Below are 13,542 nucleotides of genomic sequence, written 5' to 3' on the forward strand. Positions count from 1 at the left end.
TACATGCGTGATGATAATCAAGCTAGCACTTGGTGGCAACAGAAACATATATTTGATAGATATATTCACCATATTTTCTAAATGTAAAACAAATGATCAGTTTCCATTAAAACTGAGCATAACAGCGTGGACATGTTATGCTTTACCGCAACAGTTAAGTTCTTTAAAACATTTTTTTAAAAACGTTGAAGGAAGAATGCATACACTCTGCTTCTTGAAGATGATTTTCCCACTCAAAATGTATCCTTCTTCTTGAGTCATACCAGAGCCGTATAATAGAATTTTATATATATATTATACGGCTCTGAGTCATACGAATAGTAAAGGGCGTGTCCAGAGGGATTCAAATCAGAGTAACAGGGGGGACATTCAAACAGGGGACACACACTTTAAAAAAAACTTTAAACAATAAAAATGAATTAATAACAAAAACTTAAATTTGGTGAGGAATATTAGCAAAAGGGACACAGCAATTTGGCCTACTTGTGCTAAAATCAGAGTAATTATTTAGAATTTTGAATATCCTGGGTAAATAACATTGTTGTTTTATGGTAGAGGGGGATAAATATTTAAAACCAAGCTTTTAAAAAATAAGCATTAGACCTTATAAATACAAAAGATATGATATAATGTATTGGGACTTGAATTCAGTTGAGTCATCTTGAAGGAGGAGAGCCCCATCTAGTGGTCCCAAAGAAAACAGCACATTGTGTTTCCACTGTTATGATGCCATGCCCATTACTTCATGTCTGAAAAGAGTAAAAGAGCCAATGATCTTTGTAATCAGGAGGTGATGGGAAAGAAGAACTCAGTAACAAACAGTTCCTCTATGTTCTCCGCAAATATCTTATCAGAACTGAGGAACATGTTGTATTAGTACAACCTGTTAGAACAGGATGGGTTGGTGGTGTAAACAAACACAAATACAATCCTGGGATTTGTCTGCCAGTAGAGGAAGAGAGCCGGTGTAATGCAGCTCTGATTCACATTGCACATGGCGTTAGGAATGGAAAGAATGGAAACTGCAGGAGAATATGACAACTAATACATTTCTTACACTAAACCCTGCATCCCTGTTTCAGTGGTGACCGGTGCTTCAGAGGGAATAGGAAGAGCATATCCATTTGCAGTAAGTGATTCTTTAAATAGCCCTGCTTGTCTTTGCATATCATTTCTTTACTCTAAGTTGTAGTATAGGACACCAAAGTTAAACATAATAACTAAGAGAAAACACACATCTTAACATTTTGTGTTAAGATGTGGTAGCATTTTTGGTTTTTTACATACTTTTATTTTCAACACTTGGTAACAAAGGTTGTATCTATTTATGTCCTACCCAGAACATTATGCAGTTTAAGATATGTACTATTTTATGCACATCTGCTAATTTTTTTCTGGCAACTGTACATTTTTCATATCTCCAACCGCTCATCACTGCAACATTGCTTCCCTCAGCTGGCTGAGAAAGGGATGAACGTAGTAATCATGAGCAGAACTAAAATAACACTGGACCAGTTGGCTGAAGAAATAGGTCCAAACTCTAGGGGGCGAGTTTCCTTTGGGTGACAAACAGCTACAATATGTTTCCCCTGTGGGTCTCCTAACATGTTTATCCTTGTAATAATAGGATAAACATTATCCTTGTAATTCAATCCTTGTAATTCAATATTTAAATCGGCTACAGTTAAGTATTTTGTGTCCAATGGTCCTTGGCAGAAATATTTTGACTTTTATAACAACACTTCTAGAGAAAGGTGACAAAGTGCTCCAAAATCCAAAAACAATGGCAATCACTGGTTTACAGTGGTGTATAAGAAATGTATATCTGTATATATTATGTAGAATCGTAGTCAGCAAAGTAACTGATTTATACACAGGTACAAAAATAGGGAAGCAAGAAGTACAACATTTCATTATGAAAGTGAAGAAGTATGAAGTAGCCTAGAATAGTTTGTATGGTCATGGGATACGAACTAATTGTGCCTATATGCTTCGAGGTGACACTGACACGTAGCATTATCACATGTGAATCTTTACCAAATGTCACCAAATACACACAGTAACAAATCAAACCACAACAGCAGCGTCTTGTTCTCATGTCACACATTTTCTGTGGGCTTTGTGGTCTTAGTGTCAGGCCTCTTTAATTCTACGCAGGCAGTACGTGAACTTTTGAAAACCCACAGGAGAGACATATCCCATGATGTCGAAGAGAGTAAAAAAAAACCTCTTTAAATGCAGCACATGACACAGTTGACAACTATACTGGGTCCCTTTGGCCTATTGTTGTAGATAAGTAACGTTAATCTGTTCTGCTTAAACTTGGTAAAGGAACGAATGGAAGAGAATTTACATACATGATCTAAACATCTGTACCACACGAGCCTTCAGCTTAGTGTACATCTTTATTCTACTCATAATACTCTTGGATCAGTTATTCTAAAAGGAAGGTTATACAAAGGGATGAGAGAAGCAGCAAATAGATAGGATATGACAACAAGGGGTGAAGTCTTTCTTTATGGCACTTTATCAGATTTTGGCCACTTTATGATGTCATAACGATTTTTTGGCTTGTGTAACCATTAGCCCCCCCCCCCCCCACCTTATCACCTGAATCTCCTCCTAGAGCACCATTGTGTTTTTTTTTTAACCAAATATCTCTCAGAGGGGCTTGGGGAGTGGCTCCTTATTTTCATCTAAAGTAACAGACAGAGAATCAGCACTTTTGAAACAGGGCTGAAACCAGGGTCGGCGTCATGGGGGGGTCATTCGCGGACCATGCCCCCCCCAAATGAGTCACTGTTCCCCCCCAACGCAGGGCGGGCAAGCCTTGCCACTTTGCCGTTTTTTTTTTTTTTTAATCATATAAGTGAAAACTTTTCCACTAAAACTTTTTTGTGTGAAATAAATCAGAAATAAAGAATACAAATATAAAACACAGCCTGAGGCGTGCTCACTGCTGCTCTCTGATTGGTGTGTTGCTTGACCAATGACCCCCGACCTTTGTTTTGTTATCATTACGTGGCTGTGTGTTTAGATGAAAGCCCAGTGGCGATCTTTTCATCTGTTATACTGATTATACAGTAAAGCCATCGAAAATAATATGATATACAGTACAGTACAAGTACTTCTGGGTCTCTGTGTTTCATTCAAGCTCGGCTCTGTGTGTGTGTGGCACGAGCGCATTTTGTGAATGCGCGAGCGGTAACGTGGAATGTTGTTGTTAGCATCTGGTTAGCTAGCTATGCTAACGGATATAAAGAGCTGTTTCTACACCAAGGAGGAGAGTCCTCTCCTGTCAGACTGAGAGGATCTTATAACGTCAGCTCAGTGAGTTAAAGGACTCTCTCAGTGTTTAGATAGTTCACTTTAGTGTAAGTTATCTCAGTGGGTCTCAAACGGTTTGGTCACCATTTATGTAAACAAGTATTTGCGAGGAACACCTTTATATGAACATTATAGTTATTAAAAAATAAGAGAATAAATGAAAAACAGGTATGAAATACTATATGACAGTAACACAAGAATACAGTTTAAAAGGGGAGTGATTAGTAAAATATCCATAAAGAAAAAGTACATCTGTTTACAGTTCTGTTTGATATGGGTGTTGAGAGATATATCCATAGATCTCTTAATTTTGCTTTCAAAGTGCACCAGATTGATGCATTTAACTTCAATATTTAAAAAAAAATCTTCTCGGGGGAGCATGCCCCCAGACCCTCCTGGAGGAGGTTAGGTCCACCCCCCACCTAAAACATGTTCACATGGATAGGATACTAAATACATTTGCACACTTTTTATATGGTGGCCTATGTCCATATGTTTCTGTTTTGGTGGTCGTGCCACAACCGTGCGTGTATGCACAAGTCATAGGTGCGCTATAAAATAGCACTACACCCCTGCAATGTGTGTGAAAACAAGAGACTTTACAGCATGTTATTTGAAATTGAAGTTGCGTTGGTGTTTGTGTGTTGGTTGTTGACGGCAGTGTGTGCCCCCCCCCCGTGGTAAATGATTTCCCCCCCATTCGATTTGTTCTAGAGCCGACCCTGGCTGAAACAGAGGGGGATTATGGGATGCTACAATGCATGATCTGTTTGGTATTTGGAGCCAAACACTTCAGAGACATGTTTTGTATAAATCTGAGACCTATAATATATTGATGAAAAACTATGGCAATAATAATAATAATAAATGGAATTTATAAAGCGCCTTTCACGGGACCCAAGGTTGCTGTACATGGTGGACAGACAAAACAAAACAGACAAGGCAAGGCAAGGCAAGGCAAGTTTATTTATATAGCACCTTTCAACACAAGGTAATTCAAAGTGCTTTACAAAAATGGAAGACATTTTAAAAATGGCATTTAAAATCAGTCATTAAAAAGGAAAGATAATAAAATAAACATTAAAGAAAAAATACATGGATAAAAGTTAAAAGTTACAGTGCAGTTTAAGATGTGAATAGTTCAATTAAAAGCAGCGGCAAAAAGAAAAGTCTTCAGCCTGGATTTAAAAGTAGTAAGAGTTGCAGCGGACCTGCAGGTTTCTGGGAGTTTGTTCCAGATATTCGGAGCATAATAACTGAATGCTGCTTTACCATGTTTAGTTCTGACTCTGGGGACAGAAAGTTGACCAGTCCCTGAAGACCTGAGGGTTCTGGATGGTTCATAATTTAGCAGGAGGTCAGACATGTATTTTGGGCCTAAACCATTCAAAGCTTTATAAACCAGCAACAATATTTTGAAATCTATTCTTTGACACACAGGAAGCCAGTGTAAAGACTTCAGAACAGGAGTGATGTGATCCACTTTCTTAGTGTTAGTGAGGACTCGAGCAGCGGCGTTCTGAATTAGCTGCAGCTTTCTAATAGATTTTTTAGTGAGGCCTGTAAAGACACCATTGCAGTAGTCGAGTCTACTGAAGATAAAAGCATGGACAAGTTTTTCCAAATCCTGCTGTGACATTAGTCCTTTAATCCTAGATATGTTCTTTAGGTGATAGTAGGCTGATTTAGTAACTGTTTTAATGTGACTGTTGAAACTCAGGTCAGAGTCCATGACTACACCTAGATTTCTGGCTTTATCTGTTGTTTTGAACATTGCAGACTGAAGCTCAGCGCTAACTTTTATACGTTCTGCCTTGGCTCCAAAAACCATTACCTCAGTTTTATCTTTGTTTAATTGGAGAAAGTTCTGACACATCCAGTCATTGATTTGTTCAATGCACTTACTCAGTGTTTGAATTGGAGCATAATCTCCTGGTGAAATTGTTACGTAAATTTGTGTGTCATCCGCATAGCTATGGTAACTTATTTTGTTGTTTTTCATTATCTGAGCCAGTGGTAGCATGTAGATGTTAAAGAGAAGAGGCCCCAAGATGGAGCCTTGAGGTACCCCACATGTCATATTTGTCAACTCAGATGTGTATTTACCTATAGAAATAAAGTTTTTTCTGTCCTTTAAGTAGGACTCAAACCAATTTAGAACTGTTGCCGAAAGTCCCACCCAGTTTTCTAGTCGGTCTAGTAAGCGAACAAAACAAGAACAAAATAAAATAAAATAAAGGAAGCCAGGGGACCAGGAAAGGACTAGGGTCCGAAGGCCATGGTGAACAGGTGTGTTTTTAGTGAGGATTTGAAGATGTCCAGTGTGGCAGCGTTCCGGATCTCAGGAGGAAGTGCATTCCAGAGGGTGGGGGCCGCAACACTGAACGCCCTGTCACCCACAGTACGAAGGCGAGAGCAGGGGATGGAGAGCAGGCCCGTGTCGGAGGACCGCAGACTCCGAGACGGGGTGTAGGGATGTAGGAGGTCTGTTAAGTACTGGGGGGCGAGGGTATGGAGGGACTTGTACGTGAGGAGGAGTGTTTTATAGTGAATCCGGGACTTGACCGGCAGCCAGTGGAGGTGGATGAGGGTGGGGGTGATATGTTGCCATGGCTTAGTGCGGGTGAGAAGCCTGGCGGCAGAGTTCTGGACATATTGGAGCCTGGCCAGGGTTTTGCTGGGAACCCCGGACAGGACTCCATTACAGTAGTCCAGACGGGATGTGATGAAGGCGTGTATGAGTGTTTCTGCCACAGAGTCAGAGAGTGAGGGGCGGAGTCTGGCAATGTTTTTGAGATGGTAGAAGGCGGATTTGGTAATGGATTTGATATGCGCCTGGAAAGAGAGGGTGGAGTCCAGGATGACTCCCAGGTTGCGGACTTCAGTGGACGGGGAGATGGAGCAGCCGTCAATGGTGAGAAGCAGGTCACCAACCTTCTGGAGCTGCGCCTTGGGAGCCACAATGATGAGCTCAGTTTTGTTGCTGTTTATTTTTAGCAGGTTTGATGACATCCAGTTTTTGATGTCCTGGAGGCAGTTGACAAGGGAAAGAGGTGGGAGCTGTATGGACGGTTTGGTGCAGAAATAGAGCTGTGTGTCATCGGCATACGAGTGGAAGCTGAGACCATGTTGGCAGATGATTTGACCAAGTGGGAGCATGTAGATGGTGAATAGGAGGGGTCCAAGCACAGAGCCTTGAGGTACACCTTGGTTAACTGGGGCCAGAGGGGAACTGCAGTCACTGATGGAAACTGAGTGAGTCCTGTTAGAGAGGTAGGACTCGAACCAGGCAAGAGCTGTGTGACTGAGGCCAAGGTAGTCTGACAGGCGGCTGAGGAGGATGCTATGGGATATTGTGTCAAAGGCAGCGGAGAGGTCCAGGAGGATGAGAATACTGATGAGGCCAGAATCAGATGCGATGAGGAGGTCATTAGTGATTTTAATGAGGGCAGTCTCAGTACTGTGATGGGGTCTGAAGCCAGGCTGGAGGGGTTCGTAGAGCTCATGAAATGTCATGTGGTGTTGCAGTTGTGTGGCAACTGCTCTTTCCAAGATCTTGCTCAGGAATGGGAGGTTTGAGATCGGCCGGTGGTTGTTGAGGTCCTCCGGGTCCAAGCCAGGCTTCTTCAGGATTGGAGAGACTGAGGCAGTTTTGAGGCAGGGTGGGACTGTGCCAGAAGACAGGGACAAGTTCACATAGTAACAGTCGCGGGTGTATTGTGTGTGTGTGGGGAGTGTTGCAGTAAAAAATGCCACTGTAGTGCCGCCGCCACTGTGGGCTAAGCCCCGAATTATTTCAGGTCCAGGCGACGCCCCTGACAAATACATTTAAATATTTGGTTTAAACGGCATAATAATAAGGACGATCGTCCGTTCTGTGATTCTCCAGAACACACATGTTATGATATTAGGGTCATGCAGAATGAGATGAGATCGCTGTCCCTTTAAGAGAGAGAGAGAGGGGTGTGGCGTGTGCATGTGTGTGTGTCATGGATGTATAATAAGAATAATAGTGTGTGTGGATGGTAGAGCGAGAGTGAGCGAGCGTGTGTATGTTTCTGGAAGTGAAACGAGGCAGCAGAAAAACAGAGGTATGTGATGTATTTTGTGAAACAGAAGAACAGCTAAATAAATGCAACGGCCTCCCAAGAAGAGCTCGCCTCTCTCCAGTCATTTAAGCTAAAGTGGGTTATTGAACCTGAAGCTTGTTGCTTCTGCCCTCCTCGACTACGGTCTGGGAGCCGACAGGAAAGTTCAACACACAGATGGCCAGTCCGCCCCTTTGTAGCATATTATTTCAATGAGAGATGAGCAGATCGCCACTGGGCTTTCAACTAAAGACACACACAGCCACGCAAAAACTGCGGCATTTGTAAAGCTCCTTATGGTTACTGCAATTTGTGAAGTGCTTTCCTCCGTGGTGAAACGATCAGCCCTGCACCACGGAGGAAAGCGGCAGAAAGTCACCTGGAGTTAAAGAGAGCGGGGTTGCATTGCGTGCATGGCTTCCTTTTGCAGGTAACGGGCAGACGCGCTCTGGCGGCGGTCTCGTTCATGATCCGAAAATACAATTTAAATATTTTGCACACTTATTCCACTTATTCCTAGTGTGCCACTGGTTACGGTGCCGCGTGCCAATGCTGGCACGCGTGCCAGGGGTTGCCGACCCCTGTTGTAGATAATCTGAAACCTCTGATGTAGGACACAACTATTACAGATGTTTGTTTTGTTGATCCATTCATAATTCCTTCCAGGGAAAAGAAATGGATAATCATTTGTCAAAGGCTCCCCCAGAGACGACCTTCCAGCACCAAGACGCCCTGCCATCCCTGCCGGTCCCATCACTGGAGACCAGCCTCTCAAAGTACCTGAATGCAGGTAGGATAGTAACTTTGAACAACCTGCTGTGTCACAAGTTCCTCTGTTTCAGAATTTACTCACTATTTGAAAAGAAAATGTGCAACTTTGAGGTGTTTTAATCATGTCAAACTCTTAATATTATAACAGCATACACATGTTTTAGCTTGCGTGTATGATTGTTGCATATGTTCTCATTTTGTAAAATGTACGCAAGCTCATGAAATCTTCAGTTTTTACAGTAAAAAATGCCTAATGTTCACAATGACCAGCAGCTGAGGCTCTTACCTGACTTATTTTGTATTGCCATGTCTCCATCAGTTCGTCCATTTGCATCTGAGGAAGAGTTTAAGGCTACGTTGGACATTGTGAATACATTTCAAGAGGGTGTTGGCCAAGAGCTGCACCAAAAGCTACTGCAGAAAGCCAGAACAAACAGGAATTGGGTGTGTAATGAATCTGTCATTTATTTTTTGGGTGCTACAGTCTTAGATGTTTTACTCATCCTTACTTATATGTTTTTTAAACAAAAATAACATTCCTCAGCTGGAAGAATGGTGGTTAGATGTTGCGTATCTGGAGGTTCGCATCCCATCTCAGCTGAATGTGAACTTTGCCGGCCCGGGGCCCTACCTGGAGCACTGCTGGCTCCCCGAAGAGGGATCTCAGCTGCAGAGGGCTAGTATTAGCACATGGCACACATTACAGTACTGGAACCTGATCCGCACGTAAGACTTGTTCAAACACATTTTTACAAGCTGTGTTTTTGTGTTTTGTTAATCAAAAGCTGGTCTTTTTTATATGAAATGGGGTATTTATGAAATGTGTTGTTTTGTTTTCCTTTTAGGGAGAGGCTGCATCCTCAGAAAGCCGGCAAACTACCGTTAGATATGGACCAGTTCAGAATGCTGTTCTGCACCTGCAAAGTACCTGGAGTGAAGAAGGACACCATCCGTAACTACTTCAAGACAGGTAGAAATAATCTTATCTTATCTAGAGCCTTCAGACACACCTCCGATAGCTTTAGCACAATTTCTCAGCTTTTTATTATAACCGTTGTTTTTGTGCGTTTTTTTCCTTGCCACAGAGAGTGAGGGGCCGTGCCCTTCCCATGTGGTGGTGATGTGTCGTGGACGGATGTTCACATTTGATGCAGTGTGTGATGGACAAATCCTCACTCCTCCAGAAATACTCAGGTAGTGATATACACACAAGTACAAACAACATTTAACAGAACAACGGAGGGTTGAAAGGTCCGTCCATGAACAAACTGCTGCTGATAGTGCTAAATGTACTTCTGATAAAACATGGAGGAACAGTAAACATCCTACCACTGAGTTTGAATTCATTTGATTCTATTTTTAGAGATGTGAGGATACATTTTCACCATTAGTCAGAATCTTAACTGTCCTAGTAAGAAATATATATGAAAAAATAACAGTTTTTACTGTGCCCCAGAGCAGCAGGAATTTAAAATAATTGTATTACAGAAGCAACAGGGAAACATGTGTTAATTGTGTTAACAGGGAAACCGGTGTTAATTCCAGCAAGAACTTGTACTAATTAAAACCGGGTAATTATTTTTCGTTCTTTAATGAATCTATCCATTTTGTACTGGTTATCGGGTTCCAAGTTGATCATATCATTGATCAAAATCCATAAACATATAATTCATAATTAGCTGTGAAAGGTTAATGCTATATACTCCTGGGAAGTACTGAAATAATTGGATTAAAAAATACATTTAATGACGCTTTATTTGTTTAAAATGTTTAAAATTGCATTCTGTGTGGTATTAAAAAGGTATTTGATCAAACTATGAGCCTCTATTAGGTGATTGAGAAGCATAGAGGGCTCAATGTTGCCTTGTTTTATTTGATGTACAGGCAGCTGAGCTATGTGAAAGAGTGCTGTGAGGGGGAACCAGAGGGAGACGGAGTGTCGGCCCTCACCTCAGAAGAGAGGACTCGCTGGGCGCAGGTATGGGTGTTCACATTTCAATATTTAGGTGTCCATCTTTGTTAATGAGATCTAAAACAGTTCTTATATTACAAAAGCATAGTTGAGTCAGTACTGTCAGTATTTATCTTTCTCTGCAGACCAGGGAGCATCTAATAAGCATTGATCCACACAATAGCAACATCCTGGAGACCATCCAGAGCAGCCTGTTCGTCTTATCTCTGGATGAAACAAAACCCTACTCCTCTCCAATGAACTACACAAATGTAAGAGCATCACAAAGTATATTTTTTACTTTGTATGACCTATTGTTCACTAGAATTTATATATATCTTTTCAAGGAATGAGTTGTTTCTGATTGCGTGACTTTGAAATTCTGAACAAAGATAACCACGGCGGCCCTTACAGGCGACCCCACAATCCGCTGGGGCGACAAATCGTACAACTCACTCAGCTTCGCAGATGGAACCTTTGGAACCACTTGTGATGTGAGTTTGTATACGTGTGTCATGCTAAAGGAAATCTGAGAAACACTATATGACACATGTATACTGTATGTGAAAGATTTCATTATCATTAAGATAAGAAAAAACAGATTTCATAACACTGATAGTTTTTTTGCAGCATGCACCTTTTGATGCCATGGTGCTGGTGTCTATGTGTTGGTATCTGGACCAGCAAATCAAAGCTACAGAAGGCAAATGGAAGGTAAATATTGACTATTACTTTATTTTTTACATCCATTTAAATAGTTCTTGGTGGTTCAATTTAAATGTATATGTCAACTCTCCACATAACGATGTCTATGCTTTTGAAGGGATCAGAGGCAGTCAGAGCCGTGCACCGTCCTGAGGAGCTGGTGTTTACTGTGGACGAAAAAGTCCGGAGTGACATCCGCCACGCCAAACAGCAGTACCTGGAGACGGTGAGCCAGGATTACACCAAACTGTAGTAGAAAAAGCCTGATGCAGAATCACTTAGTCACAGCCGTGTGGGTCGTGGTTTTTCAGGCACAGGACCTGCAGATTGTGTGTTACGCCTTCACAGCGTTTGGAAAAGATGCCATCAAACAGAAGAAGCTGCACCCAGACACTTTTGTACAACTAGCAAAGCAGTTGGCCTTCCAGCGAATGCACAAAAGGTACAAGATGATACAAAAAATAGTACCATGTGTTTACTGATGTTTGATGTCCAAGAAGTGAAAGGCCCTTCATTTCTCTCCTTAACCTTCACAGGCCGGGCAGTTGTTATGAGACCGCAATGACTCGCAAGTTCTACCACGGCCGGACGGAGACGGTGCGACCCTGCACCCAGGAGGCTGTCAACTGGTGTAAAGCCATGATGGACCCCTCGTGTGATGTAAGTACACGTCTGAAACTCTGCACTGTGGCAAAATCAGGCTTTTGCTCATTTTACAGGGTACATCCATTTATTTTTCTGTCAGGCTGGTAGCAGGAGCAAAGCCATGCTGGCAGCCTTCAATACGCACAACAACCTGATGGTTGAAGCCCAGGATGGACAAGGTTAGTTCAGTTTTCCTGTCACGATAAAATGCGTCTTGGTATCTCCTCCTATTTATAAATTGGAGTATTAATGTTTGGATGATCAGGGTCACATGTTGTTTTCTGACGCTTATGTCTCAAATATTTATCTGTGTCATTTTCTGACAATGTTTCCAGGTTTTGACAGGCATCTTCTTGGGCTGTATCTTATCGCCAGAGAGGAGGGACTTCCCACTCCAGACCTCTTCATGGATCCCCTTTACTCATTGAGGTACTACCTGTAAAGCTGTGTCTGTGTGTGTCTATGCTGTTTTTAAAACCTATTCTTTTAATTTACGGAGTGAGATGACCCACTATGCCCATCTCCAAATTCCATTATTTTTTACAACATATATTTTATATAGTCGTAGCAAGAAAAGCACATTGACAATGTCCTAATAAGGAAAAACTGCAGTATTGTTTGGGAGTTCTTTCTGTCTGACTTGTGTTTGTGTATGCAGCGGTGGAGGTGGTAACTTCGTGCTGTCGTCCAGCCTGGTGGGCTACACCACAGTTATGGGGGCCGTGGCTCCCATGGTGCACCACGGCTACGGCTTTTTCTATCGCATCAGAGACGACAGGTGGGTTAAGGCTTATACGCATGTTTCCATAATGCTGTTTTTTCTTCTGAAAATCGTTCTGCTCCAACTGTAATGTTTTAGCAACCTTTTAAAACACAAGATTAATTAGTTTTATTAATTAGATTATTTGCTAAATTATAAACTGCTTTTCCTAGTTCTTGAAAAAACGTTTTAGAAATATTAATGATGTGCATCTTTGTCATTCAACTGAATATGTTTATTTACATAGTTTTTACCTTAAAAGTTGAACATTTGTGCGTAGCCTCCCTGCATTTTCAGCGATTTCAATAATACCCACACTCTGCCTTATTTCTCCCCAGGATCGTGGTCTCTGTCTCGGCGTGGAACTCTTGCCGTGAGACAGACGCTGCGACTCTGTTCAACAACTTCTCCAGCTCCATGCATGAGATGCTCCACCTGGCCACCACATCTCAGCTATAAGTAACTTTATTGACCTCACGGTTTACCAACACTGGTAATAGCTGACAGCTAGCGATAGTCATGTTTGTTCAGAGCACGGATCAATGCAAAGTTAATGAATCTGATCTGCTGATAGCCACTGGTTTGGGCATTCAATAAAATCTTATCAGCTTTTCTGGTTCATGTACTGATTTATAATTTTTAGTGTAAATCCTTATGATTCTTGTGTACATTTTTTGGAGAATGTTTCATTTAAAATTCTGACAGTATTAATCCGTTTTTAAGATAAGCTAATGCTATGGCTCAAGACCTTTTTATGGTGTTGGTTCTTCAGGGGGTAAATATTTACCAGATGCTGTGAGCCATGGACAATTGAAGAAAATAGCTTCTGTTTCTTTTAGTTGTTGTCCTTTAATTATTTTGCAATTATGCATTCCGATTTAACTCATTAAAAATAACTTTATAAGTTAAATATAATTGATTTGTTTCATGTTATGGATTAGTAAAAATCTAGAGAATAGCACATAACTTTAAAAGTTGGACTGAAATGATTTTTGTAGAAGAAATCAGTTAATATGGTCTTACTGTTTGTTTTGATGTTTGCCTACAATCAAAATCGTGATAGGAATTACAGTGTTGATAGTTGTAGTGGGCAACACAGGTATGGTTAAGCTGTTAGCTGCATTCACCCTATATACTGTAGGAAAGACGGCTAACACTACCAAGCTATGCAGGAAGTAACGTACCATTTAGCTAGCTTCCACTTTTTAATCAAACCATCAAATTTCAGTTTGACTTTTGGAAACTAAGAGTGGCCTTCAGATCTATTGATGTTGAAAAGTTTTGGTTTGCTTATG

At 41.3% G+C, this 13,542-nt stretch overlaps 1 protein-coding gene across 2 annotated transcripts; it reads left to right on the forward strand.

Moving 5' to 3' along the window:
• The first annotated feature begins 8,081 nt into the window (after positions 1-8,081).
• On the forward strand, positions 8,082-12,860 carry LOC117480600 (peroxisomal carnitine O-octanoyltransferase-like). 2 transcript variants are annotated; one of them, XM_034127971.1, is made up of 16 exons: positions 8,082-8,205; positions 8,506-8,630; positions 8,731-8,912; positions 9,032-9,156; positions 9,272-9,380; positions 10,071-10,164; positions 10,284-10,409; positions 10,530-10,631; positions 10,768-10,851; positions 10,961-11,068; positions 11,154-11,284; positions 11,379-11,502; positions 11,588-11,666; positions 11,823-11,916; positions 12,146-12,265; positions 12,586-12,860. In XM_034127971.1, the coding sequence occupies exons 1-16, from the start codon at positions 8,091-8,093 to the stop codon at positions 12,704-12,706; spliced, it is 1,839 nt and encodes a 612-aa protein (XP_033983862.1). In that variant the 5' UTR covers positions 8,082-8,090; the 3' UTR covers positions 12,707-12,860. The 2 variants fall into 2 exon arrangements, 1 of the variants encoding a protein (XP_033983862.1); XR_004555668.1 differs by lacking the exons at positions 12,146-12,265; positions 12,586-12,860 and having other exon boundaries at positions 10,552-10,631; positions 11,823-11,854.
• The last annotated feature ends 682 nt before the right edge of the window (positions 12,861-13,542 follow it).

This window comes from Trematomus bernacchii, unplaced genomic scaffold, assembly GCF_902827165.1.
Source record: "Trematomus bernacchii unplaced genomic scaffold, fTreBer1.1, whole genome shotgun sequence".
NCBI classification, from domain to species: domain Eukaryota; kingdom Metazoa; phylum Chordata; class Actinopteri; order Perciformes; family Nototheniidae; genus Trematomus; species Trematomus bernacchii.

Bases quoted from the DNA above. Each gene is read 5' to 3' on its own strand.
- LOC117480600 (XM_034127971.1), top strand. From the start codon at position 8,091: ATGGATAATCATTTGTCAAAGGCTCCCCCAGAGACGACCTTCCAGCAC. The intron at 9,381-10,070 runs GTAGTGATATAC...TTTGATGTACAG, and splicing joins ACTCCTCCAGAAATACTCAG to GCAGCTGAGCTATGTGAAAG. The intron at 10,165-10,283 runs GTATGGGTGTTC...CTTTCTCTGCAG, and splicing joins AGAGGACTCGCTGGGCGCAG to ACCAGGGAGCATCTAATAAG.